The sequence below is a fragment of the Phyllosticta capitalensis genome, assembly GCF_038381095.1.
Source record: "Phyllosticta capitalensis strain CBS 128856 chromosome Unknown BKA78scaffold_10, whole genome shotgun sequence".
Taxonomy (NCBI): Eukaryota; Fungi; Ascomycota; class Dothideomycetes; order Botryosphaeriales; family Phyllostictaceae; genus Phyllosticta; species Phyllosticta capitalensis.
In genome coordinates this window covers 1,799,005-1,821,529 of record NW_027117448.1, presented here as the reverse complement: position 1 = coordinate 1,821,529, position 22,525 = coordinate 1,799,005, and the positions used below count along the sequence as shown (strand labels likewise).

At 58.1% G+C, this 22,525-nt stretch overlaps 7 protein-coding genes across 7 annotated transcripts; 3 read left to right on the top strand and 4 right to left on the bottom strand.

Moving 5' to 3' along the window:
- Positions 1–481: 481 nt before the first annotated feature.
- On the bottom strand, positions 482–1,644 carry BKA78DRAFT_240003 (uncharacterized protein; the record flags this gene model as incomplete). The annotated part of the gene is made up of 4 exons (XM_066883903.1): positions 482–638; positions 691–1,141; positions 1,255–1,464; positions 1,512–1,644. Coding segments are annotated over 4 exons (951 nt in total), but the record flags the coding sequence as incomplete, so codon positions are not given.
- A 3,069-nt stretch (positions 1,645–4,713) lies between these two features.
- BKA78DRAFT_324407 (uncharacterized protein) lies at positions 4,714–5,752 on the top strand. Its single transcript, XM_066889287.1, has one exon. It carries the CDS (start codon positions 4,772–4,774, stop codon positions 5,744–5,746), a length of 975 nt encoding a protein of 324 aa, XP_066740822.1. The 5' UTR covers positions 4,714–4,771; the 3' UTR covers positions 5,747–5,752.
- An 827-nt stretch (positions 5,753–6,579) lies between these two features.
- BKA78DRAFT_256936 (alpha-galactosidase) lies at positions 6,580–8,159 on the top strand (the record flags this gene model as incomplete). The annotated part of the gene is made up of 3 exons (XM_066885141.1): positions 6,580–7,013; positions 7,076–7,446; positions 7,495–8,159. 3 exons carry the CDS (start codon positions 6,580–6,582, stop codon positions 8,157–8,159), a joined length of 1,470 nt encoding a protein of 489 aa, XP_066740821.1.
- Positions 8,160–8,990: 831 nt separating this feature from the next.
- Positions 8,991–10,679, bottom strand: BKA78DRAFT_256263 (uncharacterized protein; the record flags this gene model as incomplete). The annotated part of the gene is made up of 6 exons (XM_066885071.1): positions 8,991–9,316; positions 9,361–9,567; positions 9,634–9,787; positions 9,830–10,158; positions 10,205–10,466; positions 10,533–10,679. The coding sequence occupies 6 exons, from the start codon at positions 10,677–10,679 to the stop codon at positions 8,991–8,993; spliced, it is 1,425 nt and encodes a 474-aa protein (XP_066740820.1).
- A 1,034-nt stretch (positions 10,680–11,713) lies between these two features.
- BKA78DRAFT_356296 (phytanoyl-CoA hydroxylase) lies at positions 11,714–12,874 on the top strand (the record flags this gene model as incomplete). The annotated part of the gene is made up of 4 exons (XM_066892037.1): positions 11,714–12,368; positions 12,425–12,639; positions 12,688–12,780; positions 12,836–12,874. The coding sequence occupies 4 exons, from the start codon at positions 11,714–11,716 to the stop codon at positions 12,872–12,874; spliced, it is 1,002 nt and encodes a 333-aa protein (XP_066740819.1).
- Positions 12,875–13,573: 699 nt separating this feature from the next.
- BKA78DRAFT_36402 (uncharacterized protein) lies at positions 13,574–18,636 on the bottom strand. Its single transcript, XM_066892505.1, has one exon. The coding sequence runs from the start codon at positions 18,397–18,399 to the stop codon at positions 13,876–13,878; it is 4,524 nt and encodes a 1,507-aa protein (XP_066740818.1). The 5' UTR covers positions 18,400–18,636; the 3' UTR covers positions 13,574–13,875.
- BKA78DRAFT_324399 (uncharacterized protein) lies at positions 18,411–22,474 on the bottom strand. The gene is made up of 2 exons (XM_066889286.1): positions 21,980–22,474; positions 18,411–21,928 (listed from the first exon to the last, which is right to left on the bottom strand). Exons 1-2 carry the CDS (start codon positions 22,024–22,026, stop codon positions 18,598–18,600), a joined length of 3,378 nt encoding a protein of 1,125 aa, XP_066740817.1. The 5' UTR covers positions 22,027–22,474; the 3' UTR covers positions 18,411–18,597.
- Positions 22,475–22,525: the final 51 nt, after the last annotated feature.

The following is a 22,525-nucleotide window of genomic DNA, read 5'->3' as shown; positions in this document are numbered from 1 at the left end:
ATAGCTCCAAAAGTCCGCACAATCGACAAACCGGGAGCACGGAGCGTTTCCCAATTCCCAGGCAAAACGAACTCAATTCGTCGCTTCAAATGCCAAACTACCGACAAATACTCGTCACACTACTCCTCGTACCCTTCCGACTGCTCCCTTCAGCTGCTCCCCAGTTCGACGACTTGTCGCTCCTCTCCTCGTCAAACTCTTCCAATGGCAAGACTGCCACTTCACTACTCTCATCTCCCTTGCGCCGAATTACCACCCTCTGGATATGCGTCTGAATTTCGTTTTCTTCGTCTCTTCTCACCCCGTTACTCGGCCGCTCGCCGAATCCGGCGCCCATCTCCGTACACGTGTCTCTCCGGTCGTTCGCAGCGGCTTGTTTTCCATTGAACAACTCATCTCTCGGCAACCCAGGCATCGTGTATCTCGATCTATCCATCTCCTCAGGTGTGTCGCTCGCGGTTTGGGGAAAGAAGACCTTGTAAATCAGGGCGCGCACGGCGGGAAGACACGCGCAGGCCGTAGCCGTGTCTACCTCGATGGTGGACCAGTAGCCGACGGGGACATAGTCCCAAGTTGGGTTATGCGATCGACCCAGGACCTTCATGTGATGGATGCGAATGCAGGAGGCGATGGTTGCGCTGCGACTTGTCAGAGCTAACAACAAAGGGAGCGAGCAAAGGAGACACTTACAACGACCCCACCAGGAACATGAACATGACCCGAGCCCGCCTCCACGGATTCAATGTCAACTTGGCTAGTTGAGGCAGCGGCAGCACCAGTACGAGCAGGTCCAGGAAAATGTGGACGTATGCGCTCACCATGAACATGACGTTGACGTTGATGCATTTTCCCTTCTCTTCACCAGTCCATCCGGTCCACGAGTAGCTGATTGGCCGGCATTGGAATATGACAGCCAACCCAAAACCCGCGCCGTGCAAAAAGCACAGTACAAGGCTGAAGTAGAGCCAGCGCCGAAAGCGTTCATCCGGGAAGATTCGCAGGTAAAAGAGGAGGATCGAGGTTTTGACAAAGTATAGGCAGAGCGTGTAGACAATCTCGACCCAGTAAGTTATGTGTAGTACGTCTGTAATATGCGGAAAAGAGACGGTCCAAACGTCGCGGCCTAGGCCAAAGTGGTTTACTGGGCTGTGTTACTCGTCAACTTTCCAGGCGAAGAGAGTAGAGTCTTACTGGCAAACGAAAGGACAGAAAGAGGTATTAGAGAGAACTTGAATGTGGGTAAGCAGAAATCACAGATGTTTTCCGAATTCCGACTTACAAGAAGAAGTAGGATACAAAGATCATCGAGCCAGAAGCTTCCTCCAAGAAACGGCATTCGATACAACACTCGAAGTGCCACCATGACCGTAGCCACCAGTCCACCCACTCCACCAGTCCAGCTCATTATGTATCCGATATCTCGGACAGGCAAGTCGCAAGCTTTTGCGGTGATGCGCTTGGTTGCTAGGCAAGTCAGCACGAATTCTTCGCGTCTGTGTGTTGATACTGACTCAAAGAATCTTTGACGGTGCAGTTGTCCAACAGACAGTCAACCAACCACTCCTCGAGCGCTTTTGAAGCGCAGAGACATGCTGTGTTGGTGAGATCACAGTCCGTCTTCAACTCCACCCCTCTCGTCAGACACGTTTGCTGCAGTCCGTTAGCCAAAGCTCTTCATTGGAGCACATCCTTGCTGCCACCTACTCCGCATTTTGGTATTGACAAAAAGGTATCGAGGGCAGCGGTCGAGTTTGTGCTTGAGGAGTCCGAGCCAGATGAAGCGGCCAAGGTGGTCAGTGGTTGAAGGATTAGCAGCGGAAACCACAGCAGGGCCCCGCGCATTATGAATCAAATGACGCTCGCTCGACAAGCAGCAGGCGAAGAAGAATGATGCACAAAACGCGAAACAAAGGGAGAGAGGCAGGCGAACGAACTGTCGTGGCCTCAATTACGAACACTGGCTAGTTGAGCTCATGGACCCTACAGGGCCAGCCCGAGCCAAACTTCCCTCTCTCATCGCGTGCCGCGAGCGAGTGTCTACGCAATCACCCACCTTTCATTGCGCGAGAAGCTGAGATGCCGCGATGCGTGTGACGGATCTGGCTAGCGCGCGTGTGGCAGCGGCTAAGGATTGCTCTTGCCCTCTTCGTCAAAATGGGGGTCAAGTCGGGACAATCCACTGCCTGCAGACTCCCACACCACGACATAATCGTTGTCTCCCCAGCTTCAACACCAGCATTGTCGAGAAGCAGACTCAGCGTCCATCAGTCACCCAGAGGCACTGCCCTTCCACACTCCTCAGCAGCAACATCTCCAAATTGTCGCCAATCCATAGCGCCGGCTAGTTTGGCCTTGCAGCGCCACACAAGCTGCATGCGGCCACCAACCACCTGTCATCAACGCCTCCTCAGCATCCAGACGCCGCAAGGCTTGCGTGACAGCCAAATTGCATGATTGAAGTTGCATTAAGGACGGCTCACTGCCGTGTGGATCTCAATGATGCATCCGGCAATTTTCCACCAAATGACGGAAACCCTGCCGTGCTGCAGTACTGCGATGGAGAGGAGAGGTGACGGTGAGGTGTTGGGGTGACTGCGCACTGCCGAGAATGCTTGATTGAGCCACAGGCGTGGCAAAACCGGCCGGCTACCTACTGCGACACTGCGTCGAAAGCAATGGGCGACACGCTTGAATGCTCCCAATGTGGACTTCAAGTCCTACACCCGAAACCTCTTTCAGTTGTGGTGTCGTTCTGATGTTTTTTCGAGTCTACTCATCGTCAATTTGTTGGTGGTTGCTCCTGTCTTGATCTTGCATTAAGGAGTGTCACGAAAAGAATGGATATAAGGACAACCAAGTCTGCATCGCTGCCACGATGAATTGCTCGGCACACAGCTGGTTTCCGACAGTAAGGGAGAAAAAATTGGACATCATGATTGCGACAACTGAGCATCGTCCTCACCACTGTGCGCGCCGTCTTCTGACAAGCTCGTCATGCCGCTGGTCAACCTGTCGCGCCTGTTTTGACTCCGCCACGGTCTCAACGACGAGGTTGTCTGTTGAGTGGCACCGAGTCAAGATGTGTGAGAACATAGGGCATTCAATCGACTGAAGACTTGGACGTTTGAGCTTGAAAAGGGACAGCTACACGGAGCGTCAACCACCCGGTCTTTTGAGTCCAACTGTGGCAGTTTCCCCTCGAGCTCGTTGAGGATCCTACAAGTTGTGGCGCATTTGCCCCTTGGGTGGCGCTACTACAAGCGAGGCTTGCTCATTCTTCCTGGAACCGTCCGTTAGTATGGCTTACTCTTTACCTGCCCTGGCAACTGCGTTACTGATTTTAGAATGCGCCCCAACTAACCATCCACAGGCCATTGAACAATCACCGAGCTATCAGAAAGAATCTCTTTTATCCGAGGATCAACGTCTTCTGGCAGGTTACGATGAGAATTGAAAAAATGCCTTGCACTCTTGGACATCACGGGCTTCATCGTTCCGTCGATACTTCTACAGCTCTTCACCATGGCGGAACCCTCCGCTGCCATCAGCCTCAGGGCGGTTTCAGGAACAAAATTAGCGTAATCAGCAGTGCTCTGTAGAGGTTCATAGGAGAATCTTTCCGGCCAATGTCGTTGAGAACAATCTTCTCCGCCAACAACTCCTTCACTTCTTGCAACACAAAATGAGTACCAGCAAACCGGATCCGGAGAAATATGCTGCCCCGTCGTCGATGCTCCTGGATGAGAAAACCCTGAAACGCTCAGAGGACGATGCGCGTCGACTGAGCAGAAGCTGGGCCGATTCATTCCTCGGCCACAAAAAACACCACACCAAAAGATGGAAGATCTTAACTGTCCTCGTCGCGCTATCTGGACTTTTGGTATTCCCTGTCCTTGGAGTCTGGTTCAAATACGGTTTCAAGTTGGCATACAACGGCGATTACTCCGCCGCCAATTCGACAGTCACGGGTCAAGTTCTTGGAGGCTCCTTCAGCCAATCGGAAGCCAAGGCAGTGGACATCGCATTCAGCGCTCTCGTCGCACCTATGATGATGGCGGGCCTCAATTATGTCTGGTTCACCAGTGCCAGGGTCTCCGTGGTCAACGAGCTCGACTCGGGAAGGCGAGGTGTTCCACTCGCGAGTCTGGTGGGAGCAAGCATCTCGAGTGGAGGTAGCTACGATCCCTGGCTCATTTGGACGCTTCTACAGGGAAGAACGTGGAGACTATTGATGTTCGGGACCCTCGTGCTGTTCTCTGCCATTGCAAAAAGCGCTTGGACCAACGTCATTGCGTACGCAGCAGTCCCTGTCATATTGACGAAAGAAAATGCAGTCTCTTTGCGTTTGCTCTCCGATGAACATCTCAACGAGGTCTCTTATGCGCCGGGGAGCAATGCCATCAACTTGGACTCTTTCAGTATGAAAAAGCAATCGGATTTGGCGAGCCAAATAACCGGGCTTTTTACTGGACTAAACTTTCTCGCCGCGTCAACGACACTACCGGCAAAACTTTGGCACGATGGCCCGTACGATGAAATGGGGTACTCTCGTCCCAATGCAACAAGGTCTTCTATGAGCCTTGCTGATCCATCCATCAACCACTTGATCGGCGTGCCAGCCATTTTCATTACGGTCCAATGCCTTACAACGCAGCCAAATATGATCACCGTCAGTCAAATGGGGACTGAGACCACAGTCATCAGTGCATTCTACGAAGACGCCGAGTTCCAGGCTTACTACCCAGGAGGAATCGGCGAGATCCAGACCAGCATGAACGATGTGTACCAATATGCCGGATTCAACCTGAACAACACTGAAGTATTCCTGGGCTACTTGACATCCTTCAATCTCAGCGGCGGTTCCATCCCAACACCCTATGGGATCATCGAGCCCCAGGCCCAGAACATGACGCCTAGTGGCTTCAGTGGCACCAAAGAGGTCATGTCGTACTGGGGCATAAGGTGCAGCCTCTTCCGTCGGGAGAGCGTCCTTAACCTCACACTTTACGATAGTCTGTGGCAAGTGGATTCTTCTGGATGGAATTTCACGGAGCAAAAACAGATTCCTAGTCTGCTTTCGCAATGGCAAACAAATCTCAACTACCGCGCGCCTGGTTCGACGCTTCCCGGAATCGGCCCTGCCCTCGCCAGGACAGCTGGAGTCACAAATTGCTCTGTGAGCGAGACGGAATTAGTCACGTGCGATAATGGTACCGACTTTGTTCAGCTTGCAAACAACTTCCTCTACGCTTCTGGCGAAGTGGAAAGGATCGTGCATGAAGTTACCTTGTCGGGGGAAAAATCGATCGACTTTCCCTACGACCACTATACGTTGATTCCTATGAGAACGTATTATGACCCGGCCGACTCTCCCGAGTCGATGCCTTCGAAATGGTACAACTCCAGTGCCTTGGTAAATACTGACGTGTATAAAATCACGTATGTACCCGCAGTGCTGTTCATCGGGCTGTCTGCATGTCTGATCGCCGCTCTGCTCACGACCAGCATGGCCTTGTACACGGCTCGCACGTGGAGTGCCAAAACCTTTCGGCAGATGGACCCGTTGAGGCTGGTGGTGGACTGCGGCGAAGGCTTGCAAGAAGACATTCGGGCCATGGGCGTGCTACAAAGCCTGCCCAACGCCTCACTGTCCAAGTGGGCTGCAGCCCGCATGGTGAGGTATTCACGAGCAGAGGATGGGATGCAGAGAAGAATCAGATTGCAGCCGGCGAGGGACGGAAGTTGAGCGAGCTCAAAGTCAATTTGGTTGAATGCTCCTGTGTACATATATTGATTGAGTAATTTGGACAACAGCCTTGCGCCAAGCATTTTTTGCAGGAATCGACTTTTCGTCCCAGCCATACCCTGGTCATCCCAAATCGAAGAAATCTGATCGAAGAAGAAGCCCGAAGCGAGAAACCCGGACTCGGACACTCCCGAAGCCCGGGGCACAATCGGACCGAGCAGGCGGGATGCGGACTAGCGCATCGGACGCCAACGCGGGGAAATTTCGATTTTGCGGGGACACAAGACCGATGCAAAGTCGCTCAACAGGAACCAACACTTCACCGCTGCCGCCAAGGGATGAGGGTGGACACAGAGAAGAGACAGAGAGGCCAAGGAGAATCAATTTCTCTACAAGTTGGTCTCTATGAGACACTGCCAGTCCAATTGGTCGCGTCATGGACCTTCAGCTCTCACACCCCGCACAACCCCAACAACAACGACCTACGTCACAACACTGAAAAACTGTGCCTCACAGAAAAGCGCCAACCATGGGGCCCTGGTCATGCCATCCGCGCCAAGATTACCCATCCACAACATGGCTCCGACTCTGTAGGCTGTAGCTGACTGACCGACCTGGACCTCTCCGAACCGGAACCACTCTTGTCATGCTGCAGGTCATGCGGATAAAACTGAAATGCTCGCGCCTCGCTTTAAAAGACTGGCCGAGAGCCACCACCGCAGAGGTCCTCCCTGTGCGCCATTGGACTCTGTGGACCCCTCGTCAAAAAGATGCCCTCCTTCTCAGCATCATCGTCGGCGATGCGCCTCGCACTGGCAGCTGGCCTACTGGCCATGCCGGCCTCGGCCTACATCACCAAGGACGGCGACGTCGTCATCCCCGGCGCCAGCTCCTACAACGGGCTCAACCTGGTCCCGCAGATGGGCTGGGACAACTGGAACGCGTTCGGGTGCGACGTGTCGGAGGAGCTCCTCCTCGAAACCGCCGACGCCATGGTCAACTTTGGCCTGCGCGACCTGGGCTACGACTACGTGGTGCTGGACGACTGCTGGTCCATTGGGCGCAACGAGTCCGGGTACCTGGTGCACGACCCCGTCAAGTTTCCCAACGGCATGAAGCACGTGGCCGACAAGATCCACGAGCTGGGCATGAAGTTTGGCATGTACAGCTCCGCCGGCGTCTTTACGTGCGGCCGCTACCCGGGCAGTCTGGGCTACGAGCAGAAGGATGCGGATATCTTTGCGAGCTGGGGCGTCGACTACCTCAAGTGCGCATCCCTGACTCAACAACAAAGTTTGACTCCCTGTGCTAATCCCTCTTGCACCACAGGTACGACAACTGCTACAACCAGGGGCAGTCGGGAACGCCGCAAATCAGCTTCAACCGCTACAACGTCATGTCCAAGGCGCTGAACAACACCGGCCGTCCGATTGTCTACGCGCTGTGCAATTGGGGCAACGACGACCCGTACGACTGGGCCTACACCATCAGCAACAGCTACCGCATGAGCGGCGACATCTTCGACAGCTTCCAGCGACCCGACGCAAGGTGTCCGTGCACCGAGACGCCGTGCACGTGGCCGGGATACCACTGCTCGGTCATGAACATCCTCAACAAGATGGCGCCAATTGTGAGCCGCAGCCAGCCCGGCGCGTTCAACGACATGGACATGTTGGAGGTGGGCAACGGGGGCCAGACGGGTGAGTTCTCACACACAATTGCCACAACAGCCCGCTAACAGCACCCAGACTCGGAATACATTGTGCACTTCAGCATGTGGGCGCTGCTCTCCTCGCCGCTGCTCATGGGCACCAACATCCCGTCCCTCTCCCCCTCGCATCTCTCCATCCTGTCCAACCCGGCCGTCATCGCGCTGAACCAAGACGCGACGGGGACGGCGGGCGTGCGCAAGTGGCGCGAGGTGCTGAGCGACGACGTCGACGACGACGGGCAGGGCGAAATCGCGCTGTGGACGCGCGTCATGGACAACGACGACACGGTCATCGCGCTGCTTAACGCCGGCAACAGCTCGCGCGTCATGCGCGCCACCGCCGAGGAAATCTTCCTCGACCAGGCCACCGCCGGCACCTACGTCCCGGCGCCCGAGCTCAGCACCCCCTACGACGTGTACGACCTGTGGGCCAACCGGATGAGCGACGACGAGGCGGCGGCCGTCATTGCGGGGAATGCCACGGCGGTTGGTGCCAACAGTACCAGCGTGACGCGGTACAATGCGACGGCGTTGAGCTATGCCGAGGGCCTGAGCCAGGAGCATCCGGCGCTGTTTGGCAAGAAGGTCGGGCGGTTGGAGGCGGGCGGCGTGTGGGAGGTGGAGGTGGAGAGGCACAGTGTCGGCCTGTTTAGGTTGAGGAATGCGACCATGGCGGGTTTGAGGAAGAGGGATGAGTTGTAAGTGGATGGGGGAGAAAGGGGAACGAGGCAGGTGCGTATCTACATGTCTATAACTGAGCACGCATCTAGACTGGAGGGAGGAAAAGTCAAGCATCTTCTCAATTCTACTCCAAGTCATCAGAGCCAAAAGTTTCGTTCTCGACTCTTGCAGATCAAACCACAACGCGCGAATGTCGAAAAGCGCTCCCTTGAAGTTGCACGTGGTGCCGACTCATCAATTACAGAGCACAAAAGACAAACCCGACCCTCCTCCTTATCCAACCATCCGCCTTTCTATATTCCAGCCCAGTAGAAACCAAAATCTTTCGAAACTTTTGCTGCCCCATCCTCGTCATCAATACAGTCCATCCACTTGCGACCATACCAATCGAGTTCTCCATATCTCTGCCTGACAGATGTGTCCACCAGACCTCTGGCTTTCTCCAGCAGTCTCCAACCACCCAAATTCCACAAATCACGCCATGGCACAGTCACCTCACGGAAGAGAGGCGAAGCTGCAGCCATGCAGGCGGACTCGCATCAATCCCGTACCTTTTCCCAGACAGATGTCGTGGGACAGACAGTCCCTCGCTCGTCCAAGAAGTTGGCAGGATGAGTCGATATGGGGTGCGAGACACGGCGTGATCGGCTCTCTGTGTCGGTTGCTCGATGTTTACCATCTTCTCATCCAAACAAGACGACGGATGCTCCTGGTGCGGACAGTCGAGGTGGTCGATGTCGCGATCTTCTCCCAACGCTTCTCGAAGCGTCCTTACGGCCCAAGTAGTCTGGTATCTTCTTCTCTCCTTTGCTGCCGCGACCCACAACAAGAGTGACTGCTGGCAGCGTGCCATCACCTCGCGCCACCCACCAGCCCACTGCTTTCGCCCTCGGTCTCGCGCCCTCTCGCAGCAGGCACGGCAGCCGCACCCAACAGGCCGTCCCCTTGGCCCACTGCGATGCCACTCCCGTGGCCTCGTCCAACTCCTTGCGCGCCGACCTGCGCCGTCGCTTGTGCATGCGCACTCTGCGGGCCGTACAACGCCGGCGTGCTCCATCCCCACGCCTCTTCAAGCTGTGACCGCGCTTCCTGGACCGGCCAGCCATGCAGCCGGTGCACGCGCGTCAGGAGGTCGTGGAGGGCGCGCTGGTGCGGGGGATGCGTGAAGCGGTCGCCGCCTGTATGTGTCAGTTGTGACGAGTGCGGGGAGAGAGCGTCTTACACATGCTAACGGCAACCAGCGCAATGATGTTGGCCGGCCCGTGGTCAATGTGCGAGTTGGCGATGCTGCACAGCGTGCGCACGTCGCGGCGCAGCTTCTTATCCACGGCCGCCACGCTGGCCTTGCGGCTGGGGCCCAGCTTGGGGATCGATGGGTCGTGGACTAGCAGGACCAGTCGGGACAGGATGTTGTAGCCGTAGCCCAGGACTGGTGGGTGTCAGTGCAGGCTGGTGGCGAGGAAGAGAATGGAACGACTTCGACAGATAAACTCACCCTGCCAGTTCCCCATGACCCTCACGCCTGGAAAGACGGGCTCAGGAGGCTGCTCCGGATCTTCCAAGCTGGGGACTCTTCCAAAAAACGGATCAAACGACGGCGGACGCTTGCGATTCCACGTCGCATTATCCTCAATGAGCTGGCTCCAGCGCTCCTGGCCCTTTGCCCTCGCCGCCGAATCTCCACGCCCAACCGCACCTCCGCCGCCTCCCCCGCCAAATGCAAACGCCAGCGCATCCCCACAGTGGGCGATGGCGCGCTGCGCCCATACCCACTCGGGGGCCTCGCACCAGTCGTGCGCCTCGTCGAACCCGCACATGCGCGCCGACAGCGTGATGGGCCGGTGCGTCTGCAGCGACATGTAGATCTCCTGGCGGAAGGCGATCCAGTAGGCGGCCTGGCGGAGGCCCCGCGGGACCGGCGTCACTGGCGTCTTGTTGGCGGCGAGCTGCTCCTCGGCGGCGCGAATCAGGGCCGCCGTGCCCGTCAGATGGCCGTGCGAGTCGGAGCCGACAATGTCGACTGAAGAGGTGTGAGTGAAGGAAGATTTGGACCGAGGGTAACGTACCGTCCATCTCCTCGAGCATGCGGAGCAGTATCGTGGCCGTCAAGAGGCTGTCATCCAGAGCGGCATCCTCATTGCTGAGGGCCGGGATGAGATGGTCCAGACATGCCGAATAGTACTGGTCTGCAACAAGGGGGTCGTAGCCCTGCGTGTAAGCGAGGTGCCGCGCAGAGAGGGCAAAGATGGCATTGGCCAGGGTGCAGCTGGTGCGGGAGCGCTGCGGCACGTCATATCTAAAGTAGGGGTACGGCGACGTAAAGTCCAGCTGCAGTCAATCCGGGGTCAGTCAGTCTCGGTATCGGAATCCGCATTCCCGGTGGAGACAACTTACAAAAGAGGATACAATATCAATATAGTTCCGCATCAGGAAAGCCTCACCTTCGACAGCGAGCGGCCAGTCGGCGTCGGCCCTCTTGGACTGCGTAGACGGGCGAAAGTCAATGTCGTGGCTCCCATCGACGAAGGAGGGAGGGGGCATGGGATTGGGCGTGATGATGCTGAACTGCTCCGAGGGCACGGCTGATTGGACGGACGGACTCGTCGTCAGCACCGTGCCCGCCTGGGAGGAAGCAGACGAATCGCTGATGCTTGGCAAAGGGGCATCAATCTGCGGGGCGACGAGAATGCTGGCCAGAGAGCCGCGATGACCAGGAGGCGTCTTGGAGTGGGCGGTGCCAAACACGTTGCTGCTCAAATCTGCTCCATTAGAGTAATCTTGGATCAGGTCTTCCGTCTCGTTTACAAAATCAACTGCAAAACGTCAGCAATGTCCTATCAGGGCCGGGATGATGACGCACTCTGCGGTGGGATTGGGAGCCATCGTTGCTCCTTGACGGACCGGTAAGGAGCATTGAAATGCCGCCAGCGGCGGCGTGGTTCCCGCACGCATTGCTGGTCAGCCTGCTCGCACCGTGAACACCGTGGTCGCTTTTCGTCACCTGCGGCAGAGGCGTCAGTCAAACAGGACAGCGGCAGTTCCGGCAAGCCCCTCGTACACTTGTGATGACGGGTCCGGCAGCTGATGCTAAACAGTCGCGTTAGCAGGCGGAACAGTTTGCCATCAGTCGTGCGACCCACCACGACATTTTTGGTAGTTGCTACAGTTCCATGGCGACAGGCAACACGGGCGCGGGAGGTTTGGCCTATGGGCGGTCGGATATTTCCAAGAAGGAACGAAGTTGATGAGTTGACAGAGGGCAGAGTTGCTGCTTTTAATCCGCTCGAGGCATCCCCGCCCGCGCGTAGTGCGGGGAGAGCTTGACGCCCGAAAGGGCAATATCGCGCTTCTCGGGTTCCGTTTCCGGCTCGCCGCTCCGCCACGCTGCGGGTCTGTTTTGCGGGGTGGGCCAAGCCCGCTGCGGACCTTTTGCCTCGAATCGTTTGGATCCGGCAACCCATCCGGACCATTTGGCGACTGTGATGCAACCGGATTGAGAGTGGACGATATAAATGCAATGGGATTTTTCACCAAAATGGCACCATCAGATTTCCCATTCTACAAACATCGCAACAATGCCCCACGCTGCATCCCCAGAAGTCGAAGAAAGCTTGGCCGGCGCTAAACTCTTTGTCAACGACGGCCCCCTCGAACCGTCAGACATTGCCCCCTTGAAAAAATCATATCCCTCAGAACCCATTGAAGAGCTGCGGAGACGGTACAAGGAAGACGGCTACATCTTCATGAAAGGTCTCATTCCACGAGAAGATGTCTTGAAAGCGCGGGAAAGCTACTTCAAAGGTCTCGCACCCAGCGGCGTCCTCAAGCCGGGAACCAAGCCCGTCGACGGCATCTTCGACGACGCCAAAGACCCGCTCGGGTACCCAGGAATCGGAGCGGGAGCTGTTGGAGGCAACGACCGTCCGGGCGGTGACCAGGCCGAGCTCTTTGTCGACTTGGCGTTGAAGCAGCACACCGAGCCGTGGTACTGCGAGGAGTTTGCAAAGCACCCGGCGCTGTACGATTTTGTCAGCAAGTTGACGGGATGGGGCGGCGACACGCTGTCGCTGAAGCGGACGCTGCTGCGGAACAACACGCCAGGGAACAAGGCCATCGGCGTGCACTACGACCAAATCTTCCTCCGCTACGGCGAGCCTACGTCAGTGACGGCGTGGGTTCCCATGGGCGATGTCAGCGTCCAGGGTGGAGGCTTGATCTACATGGAAGACGGTAGGCAGGAAAAACTCGTCCCGTTGTTGGCGTCAACTGACACTTGACACTTGCAGGCCACAACGTCGGGCAACGAATCGAAGACGAATTCACCGAAAAGGCCAAATCGAGCGGGCTGACCGAGGAAGAGGCCAAGTACGCCTTCAACAGAAACATGATGTCGACGGGCTTCCTGGCCGAAGGGCCCAAGGGCTTTGGTCGTGAACATGGCGCCAAGTGGCTGCTGACCGACTACGAGGCGGGCGACGCTGTGCTCCACCAACCGCATTCTGTACGTCTGCTTGGAGGCTGGGGAACTTGCTGCTAACCACGCGTCCAGATCCACGCCTCGACAATCAACCACGACCCGCAGAACAAAATCCGCGTCGGAACTGACTTGCGATTCGTCAATTCTGCGCGCCCGTATGACACGGTCAGTGAAGGATGAGATACTTGCGAGACCATCAAGAGACTGACTCGGCTTGCAGAGGTGGACAAAATACTTTGAATTCAACGACGGGGTTTAATTGGAGCAGTTTTCTCTTCTTGTTTTTATTTTGACGGGGCTTCAATGGACATCAGAACGACGTTCACGACCATCGGCACTTCGGGGGCGTGGCTTTAAGACAACGCAGATAAGCTTAAATTGGACGGACACAATTGCCGATTCTTGAGATTTTGAGCCTCTCCAACTGCCGTGAACCCTGGATCCCGGCCCGCTTAACGGGAAACCTGCTACCTGCCTCGCTCCACCGCCGCACACTTCGGCTGCGATCCGAATTCTGATTCGTCTTTGCGTGCTATGATAAGTGTTCTGCTCCTGAGCCTCGCCACATGCGGTGGACTTGGAGTTGACATACACACACAGCTCTTTTACAAACAGCGAATAATCACTGCAAGGCTCTGCAGGGATTGGATTAAGTAGTTCGCATTATTCCACGCGCCGTCTGGCGTCTGTCTTGGCTGCTGCTACTTGCTATACTACAAGCCCTACCTACTCCTAGCTACATGTATAGACAAACTCCAGCTCCAGGTCCAGGTCCTTTCACCAAAACAATCTCTGTACGTTGACAAGCTCGCAACCAACAAATGCGCAAGACGCCCAGGCAATCTATCACAATCCACGGCCATGACAAAAGACAAACAAAACCAGACGCTACCGTTTCTCTCTCTCGCGAAGACGTCTGTGTAAAAACAAGACAAAGGGACAAACAGTATTAAACAGATGACAGGGGCCGAAAATCATCAACAGCGAAAGAAGCGCTCAATGCATGCGTGCATGCCCAACCAATCCACCAACCAGACGAACCATCGCTATGTTGCTGAACGACAGACGGATCAGAGAATGAATGCCGGAAAAAGTGATTAAAAGCCCGTGGGCGTGCGATCAACGCTACGCGCACTGGCGCTGGAGAAGGAGGAGAGGAAGAAAGAGAGCAAGAATTACAAGGACGTTCAAAGGGAAAGGGAAAAGAGAAAGAAAAGAAAAGAGAAAAGAGGAGAACCACCAACCGCCGCGCCTACATCACTACTGCCCATCCCAGCCGACACCGGGATGCCACTCCATGCCGGGATAGCTACTCCCCATCATCTTGACCGGCTCGTCGCGCGGCGGTTGACTCTGCGTCAAGCTCTTGCGGCCCTCGGGCCCGGCGCTGCGCTCGCCATTCGTCGTGCCCTGACCCCTCCCGGCCATGCCAGCCCGGCCACGACTGCGACTCCTGCTCCCCCCACCACCAGCACCCCTCGCGCTTCCGTTTCCACTCCCACCCATACTCCTACTGCGACTCCTGCTCTGCGCCCTTACAGCCGACACCCTCGCATCGCCATACGCCTCCGCCTGCGCCTGCGCCTCGGCATTAGCAATGCCAAAGCCAGGCCACCTTCCACTTCCCCTACTATCCCGTTTATCGCCAAAGTCGCCGTCATTGTACGTGGCGTCGTCGTCCGGGAAATCGTACACGGCGCTGCCGCGATAGGGGACGTACGCTTCGGGACCGGGGCGATGGCCGCTGGAGGAGCGGCGGCGGGCGGTGGGGTGGGTGGAGTGTGTGGGTTGGTAGCTGGTGGAGTGCGCGGGGTGCCCATTCCCATACGTCTGATAAATGACCTGATCGGTATAGCTACGCGCAGGCGGCGGGAGATGCATCCTGCCGCCGCCGACGTGATTCGACTGCGTCCGCGTCGGCGGCGGGGGCGGCGGAGCATACGCCACGGCCGTGGGCGGAGCGGAGCCCATCCTGCCGTTGGAATAGGGGTGAGGATGAGGGTAGGGGCGGTAGTTGTCCGAGTCGAAGCGGGGGGTCGAGCGGGTATACTGCTCTGCCGGAGGAGAGGTGTTGGGCGGAAGACTGAGCTGGTAGGGGCGCTGTTGCTGTTGCGGTGCCATGCCGGGAGGCGGAGGAGTCGGTGCGTAATGTTGGTCATTGGCGGGATGTTCGCCGGGGGTGGGAGCGTAGTGTTGCATATCGCGCTGCTCCCCATGCGTCGGCGGACCAGGCACATAGTGCGTGGCCTCCCCGATACTGCCGTTCCTGCTGGCCGTCTCCTGGTCAACCACCGCCTGCTGCTGCTGCTTCTGCTGCTCATAAAAGATGCGCTGCGCGGTAAACGGATCAGGCCGCGGGCTGGCAGTCGTCGGCGGCGTCTTGCTCTGCTGTCTCGAGTAGCCCATAGCGTTGGCCGAACTAGGTCTCTCATAACCCATAGCATTCGCCGAACTAGGTCGCGACGGCATATAACTAACAACCGGCAAAGCAGGATCCGGGCCGCGGCTTCTACTCCACTCTCTGCTCGGGGGCGACGCAATGCGGCCACCGGGCGGGGACGCATGCATGCCGGCGAAGCCCGCAAAGCCGTTGAACTCGGGAGATGTGTTTTGGCGCGCCATCATGTACGGCTGCGTTGGTGGCACGTTTGGCGGGGGCGGGGCGTATTGAGTGGAGACGCGAGATGGTGGTTGGGGTCGAGGAGGCGTGGTGGACTGAGTAGCCGGACCCTGCGGCTGATAGTATCTGCTTCGATTTGCAGGTTGGCGAGCATCAGGGGCATCGAGCGGAGCCTGGCCATCGAAATCCGGGCCCGAGGGAACGTAGTAGCTCTGCGGCGGCGGGGGAGTCTTGAGAGCCTTGTGGCGAAGGAGGTCAACAGAGGGGTTGACGTTGGGGAGGGATGGCTCCTTGTGGTAGATGCGCGACGCACTCTCGCTGCTCTTCTGAAGATGCAGCGGAATCTCGGGGACGTCTGCAAACGGCTGGCCTTGGCTGGGCCGCACGCCACCGTCGCTCACGGGCTCGTCAATCACGCGCGTCTCTGTCACGGCCGGCATTTTGGACAGGCGCTTGCCCTCGGGCCTGCGCGACTTCTTTTCGCCCTTTTCTTTGGCGGCCGTTGTTGAAGCGGAGCGGCCGAAGATGCTCCCAAAGATGGAGCCGCGCCGCTTGGTCTTTTCCTTCTTCTCTGGCGACGACGGCGTGACGGCCACGGAATGGTTGCGCTGCAGGACGTTGCGTCCCTTTTTGTTTGGGCTGGGGCCCACCGACGGTCCACTCATGGGAGGACTGGCAGTGGATGGGGGCACGAGACTGGCAACGCCGAGAGCAGAGCCAGACCGTGACGTGGTGCCTTGGGACTCTGCTGGTGTATCGTTGGCAACAGAGGCTCTGCGAAAAGGCGAGAAGACTCTGGATCCGCGCCTCACGGGTGGTGGCTCAGAGGGCACATCCCTCTCTCTCTCGTCATTGCTGGACTGGTACGAAAACTTGCGCTGTCCAAGATCCAGGTCCCGCGGGTTGATGCGTTCGTTGATGCGCTCGACAGAAGATCCGCTGGGAGGTGTCGAGTGCTTGCTGCCCGGGATACCAACGCCGAGGAACGACTTGCGCTTTGTGTCGGACCTGCTCATGTCCGGCGGGCCTACCCCAGGCAACGTGAATTCTGGAGTGTAGGCCCTAGGATCAAACTCCTTGGCAATCTCCTGCGTCGTCGAAGAGCGTTGGTCTTCCACAAACGGCTGAAAGGCCTGGGGAGGGCCGCGGCGGCCCTGTTGCGAGCCATATTCCACCACGCCAGGAGGCGGCGACAAGAATCGCTGCGGCATTGGAGGTTCGCCCTGGGAAGCTCTGTACTCCATGACGCCCGGCGCCGATTTTTGGAACCGCGGATGGCTGGCATCGACCAATCCGGCAACAGGAGATGCCATGCCATGCGATCCCTGGCGAGGATCGTTGCGCTGCTTGCGCGTGCGAGGTACCAGCCATTCATTGCCTTGTCCTGGTTGCGGAGAAGGCCCAGGCGGGGATTCTTGAGGTGCGTCCATGACTGGAGGCTTTGCAGTCTCCTTTTGCGAGGCAGATGATGCAGGCTCTTCAACGGCGTCCTTCTGCAGCTCTAAAGGCTCTTCCTCGTGCTCAGATGCCGCAGTGTGGAAAGACAGGCCAGGAGACAGTGGCGCACCAGCAGAAGTATCGGTCCCCTCCTCGGCCACCGATCTAACGGGAGAAACAGTCTTTTGCCTCACAGCCCTATCACTGTCCGGCAGCTCTCGTGTTTCCACAAATTCTTCGGCCACTTTGCCGTTTGTGGTAACTTCGGCTTCATCGGCGTCAGCCCCCTCCTCCTCTCTTGCCAAGCTCCGGCGGGCGACCTCGTCCAGAGGAATAGGCAGAAGCGACGAGATAGAGGCTCGCGTGCGGATGGAGCCACCGCGGGACGCAGCGCCCCGCAGCGACGGGGTGGAGCGCTTATCTCGGACAAAGGATGGCCGCGATGATAGAGTCCCGCTGCGTATCTTGTCGTCCTGGAAGCCGGGCTGGAGGGTGGGTGCTTCGGCATCCTCGCGAATCTTTGACGCCTTTTTAGCAACATCGCCTTCGCCCTTGAGCTCTCGCGAACTGAGCGACGCGCTATGGCGGACGACGCTCTCGACCACCCTCTCCAGCCTTTGATCAGCGCCGACCGTCTTGCGCCTCTGCTTCTCCTCGGGCCAATTCATCGGCTCGATACTTGGGCTCGGCAGCACACCAAGACGTTCAATAAGCTGGTCGCTTGGCTCGCGCTCCGGAGTTTCAGGAAGCTCAGCGAGGCTTCTCTTGTTGGATAAGAGGCTGGACGAGCGGAGGTTTTGGTGTTGAAGGACCTGCGGACTCGAGTTGCGCCGCAAGCGCTCCAAGCTGCGCTGGCTGGGCAGCATGTGGCGGTCGGTCTGGGGGGTGCGTTCGCCTCCTGGCGTCGCGTGGCCGCTATTCCACAGCGTGGGGAGTATGTCCCACTCCTCGGGGGGAACAAACGCGCCGCCGCTGACCGGGCGCGAAGCAGCTGGAGAGGTAAAGGCGGATGCGCCGCGGCTTCGACTGCGATCGCGACAGCTGATGGGGCGCGAGGGGATGCGCGCGAACGGGTCTTCTTCAGAGTCCATGCTCGAGAGGGAGCGGGAGCGGTCTGCTTCAGGTGGGCTGGGACTAGCCGCTGCCGGTGGTTTGGAGTCGCCGTTCAAAACGCTGTCCAAACCCACCATCTCAGGTTCGGCGACGGGCCGTTTGCCTTTGCTTTTGTCCGCGCCGTCGTCCTTTTCAGCTTCGTCCTGAATCTCTTCTGCATGCCCATTGGGTAGAGGCTCCTGATTCAAACCGTCCAACGCCACGCTAACAGGCCTCTGCGTGTCTTCGACAGGCGGCAGTGGCGAAGCGACTCGTTTGCCCTTGTCGACTGTCGGAATTTCTGCAGCCATGCTCATCGGCCGGGCTCCGCTTCGTCCATGAGCGATCCGGCTAATCGCGGCTGAAAATCGTTTCCGCTTCTTCTGGTCCTGTTTTTCGTCAGGGAGCGGGGTAGCATCACCTACAGGTGGGAGGGAGTCGCTGCTGCCAGCCACTGGGGGAAGGGGAGTGTGCGAAGAGACGGGGCGCGATGGCACGGCACTGTTCGAGAAGATGGAGCTCTTCCTGCTGCCAACGACGGAAGTGGGAGCGGTGGTGGTAGTAGAGGGTGGGTTGGCATCGCGTAGGGCCTGCTTGCACACAGAATACATCAACACTGTTCCACCAGCGAGCATGGCAATCGATGTGGCGGCGACAAAACCAGTAAAATTAGAAACTACAGAGTACACAATACAGGAGACCGCCAACTAGAAAAATCATGACAACCGTGTGAAAAGCCAAGAGGGAATGCCACCACCATCGATTGCATGGACCGCCGCAGAAACCAGACGATAAGGGTATAGGGAAGAAGACTCGCAAAGAAAAGGAAATTTTCAATCTACCTTGCTCTCGCCACGTCCGAACCGGCTTCGTCCTTTGGCGAACAATCCCTTGGCCTCCTTCATGCCCTTTCCACCAAGGACACCGGCGCCTTTGAGCAAGTCCTTGCCCTTGGCCTGCATCTTCTCCCGGTTTGCACCAGAGGCTGCGCTTGAGCCTGCTGCGCCACCAGAAGGTCCAGCGACGGCAGACTCGGAATTGGCGGTTTGGCTGGTCTTGCGCAGGCCGGTGGCAATGTGAGAGAGCGAGGGGCCATGTTTATGTCCACGGATGCTGCCCGAGTTGACCGACATGGATTTGGGTGGGTTCCTCGGCAAGGTCGCCAGCTCAGCGTGCTCGGGCTTCCTGTCCAGCGTCATTGCGACCCAGGCTCTGAGGCCCGTGTCCATGGATGCAAACGATTCGCGCGTCTGGTTGAACTTGGAGATGCGCTCGTGGGAGGACTTGAGGGCGAGAATCTCGCGGAAAAGCGGAATGCGCGACTGCTCACCCCCTCCAGAAGATGCCAGTGTTTGGGAAACCGAAGTCGAACGTTCACCTAAGGTTGCGGCGGGATCGACGGCCGTGGACTGTGCGCGCCACGCGTCGGCATCGAGTGGTTGATTCGGAGCCGCAGGGGCCTCGAGCTCCACCGGCTCAGGTGATGGGGATGATTCTGGCTCGGGGTTGACGAGCTGGAGCCCATCGGAAGACCGACCCGAATCGTCGATCGACTTGAGGTTCTCACTGCTTCCCAAAAGTTTCGATGGCGTTTGGTGGGCGCTGTTTCCAGCGCTCGAGTTCTCCCAGCTGAAGCGCTTCGTCAGGAACCCGCTGGGCCGGGGGTCGTCTCGCTCTGGTGACGAGAATGGAGACGGCTCGACAGGTCGGATGGTGGCGTCGTGTACGGAGAGGCCAGTATGCAGGGACTGAACATCATCTTCACCGCCATTGTCGAGTTCCTTGGAAAGGCCCGAGCCCGCACGGTTGTAGGGTTCCACGCTCAAGCTTCCAAGGCTCGGGTTGCTCAATCGCTTCATAATCTCCTGCTCCAGCGCCTCACTCTCCACGTCCTTGATCGTCTTGCTGCGGGGAAGAGGAGTTCGGGCTTCGGGTTGAGTCGAAGGGCTTCTGGAAGACCTCAGTGGGGCAGGCGCGTCGATGGGAGAGTCGCCCAAATGAGTGTCTTTTGACTGTGAGGTAAAGTCGGTTTCAGCTGTCGTGGACGTCGCGGTCCTGTCAACATGCAACGGGCGCAGCCAAACATCACCAACAGCTCGCGGCTCCCGGCCGTCGTCCGCCTTGCTCACGTCTTCGGAAGACGACGCAGCCGAGCGTTCGCCTGGCGAAAGCGCCGACCTGATGGATTCGCCAAGCGCCGCACCAGTCGCAGCAAGCGCACCCGTCGGGTTCTTGATTGGGTCAACAGGCTCTTTATAGTCGAGCTGCTGCTTCGCAGTGGTGGGGGCGAGGTCGAAACTCGACGCTGTTGTTTCCCTGGACATTTTGACTGGGGGCTCGGGCTTTTCCTTTTCGGGTGAGCTCTGGCCTGGAGTGGTGTTGTACGACTCCCAGGTACCTGGAATCTTGGGCCTGAAACTGATTTCCCGCTCGGCCTGGGGCCGCTCAGCCTTGGTTGGGGACGAAGGTCGAGACGACTTGGAGTCGTTGCTCTTTTGCGACGTTGTCGACTGGGTGGAGTTGCGTCTGGAGTCGGCAATCTTCTCGTTCAGCTTGCCAGCGAGGTCGCGCACCCGACCCTTTGTTGGCGACTCGGCGCGCGAGACTGGCGAATCGGGACCTGGGCTGCGATGCGAATCCAAAAAGGTGGCCTGCGCTTGGAGCTCTTCGAGACCAGAGTTGAACTTGCTGCTCTTTGACGATGGCGACGCGAGATCAGCCTCGCGCGCGCCATAGTCGGCAGACATTTCGGCCGACGCTGGCGCTGCGACTGGCCTGGCGGGTTCAACGGCGGGCGACCTGGCGGGACTGTGGTTGGAGCTGGGAGTCGCAAAACCTTGTCGGGCTGTTGGGGTGCTGACGCCAGGCAAGGTGCCTCCAGACGGGTTCCTGGAATGGGTCGAGGTCGATGGCTTCTGAGATGGGTCGAAAGGTTGGATGGTGCCAGATGCAGACCTTGGACTAGGGCTGGGCTCCTCTGCGATTGCAGGGGTCGACGTGTCTGTCCTCAAACTCGGCAGCCCACCGCCCGGCACCCCACTCATGATTGGACTAATCCCAGCAGTGCTATCCGTGTTGCTCCTCGAAACGTTGCACCCGGACGTGGAGAGGGAATTGGACTTTGAGATGGGCGTGGGAGGAACAGAATTGTCGTCCTTGCGCTCAAAGGCAGCTCTGACGGCGGAACGGAATCCAGACGACGGCTGATGCTGCAGCTCGCCTTGGTTGGCGCCAGAGTCTGCCGGCGCGTCAACCTCCTTGGTCGAGTCCCAAAACTCGTCACCGAATGTGGATCCCGAGTGGACCTGTGGCAACGAGGGACTTGTGACCCCACCAGGCTGTCCCGGCGGTTTGGTGACTTCAAAGCCCGGCAAGTGCTCGTGCGGGCTCTTTGCATCACCTGGTCCACTTCCTCCACCGGCTCCCTCCACTGCGCGCTTGTATATATCCGCAGGACGAACAAAGGGAAGGGGTTTGTTCGGATTGCTGGGTGCGCGCTGGCGCTCGGCGATGGGGGTCGAGTTTTCAGAGACAGCAGACGGCATCGTGGCTTCAGGAGCCAGGCTGCCCGTTCTTGGTCGTCCGCCGAGGGGTGTGTCCGGCGCGCTCGTGGGAGCCGTGGCGCGCGTCTGCAAGGGAGGGGGGAGTGCGGATTGTTCAAAGTCGCGACGTGTCTGAGGGTCCTGGAAAGCTGATGAGTCGCTCCTTGTAGATGCCGCACCCCAGCTCAAGACTGAACCTCGACTTTGGGCTGAAGCAGCACCCTGCTGGGGAGACAGCGAGCTTACACTTGATTTTGGTTTTCCGGAGCCACCTTGAACAGAAGTATCGATTGGCGGCAAGTCCATGGGGCCACCCGAAGAAAAGGCCCTCTTGTCGTCGCCGTATTCAAACGAATTGCGCCGCTCCACTCTCTGCGGGTCTGTGAAGCTGCGAGAGCCCTTTTCAATGCTCTGGCCTCTTTGGCGCAGGCCAGTGGGAGCCTGGGGAGCCTGGGAGGCATGCGAAGACACGCCATACTCGTCGTCCTCGTCATAATCGCCCCAGTCGTCCCCGTCGTAGCTGTAGGGCTTGGCCTCGACCCATTTCCGGGTCTTGTTTCGGTTTACATTGGCCTTGAAGTTGGGCTGTCCCGACGGGAAGTGGTTGACGGGCCGCTGGTCTCTGCGCGCATCATCAGCATTTGGGCATGAGGGTGATTTGTGAGAGGCTCACAGAGGCGATGTGACACGCTCTGGGGGAAAGCGATAGGGGCCCGACATGACAGGTAGGAGTTGGAATCAGAGTGAGGAAGAAGAGGAGTAAAGATCGAGGCAAGACATTGGTTTCGCGCGAGCGATGCGGTGGGAGGGTTGGAGGGCGAACGAGGAAGAACCCTGGTGACGCGCGCGAGGAATGCGGCACGACTGGGGGGCGAGTCAGGGAGGAGAGCGCTCTTCAGCCCGTGAGAGGCGGTTCGTCGTGGTGTTTGTAGTTTAACAGAGCCGAGGCGGTGCAGGCGTGCAGATGCGGGCTCGAGGATGAATTCGATGACAGCGGGCCGGGGAGGCTAGACGGGGATGACGCCGGCTATGTTGGTTGGTGTTTGAGACGCTCGGTTCGACAGGCCTGCAGTCGGGAGGACGGAGAAGAAGAAAAGAAGGAGAAGTAGGGGGAGGGAAGGGGAGAGAGATACGAGGAGAAGAAGGGGGCGATGCTGAGGTTGTCAAGTGATGGCGATGGCGATGGCGCAGGCGGGGCTGATGGTCGACTTGGATGGCG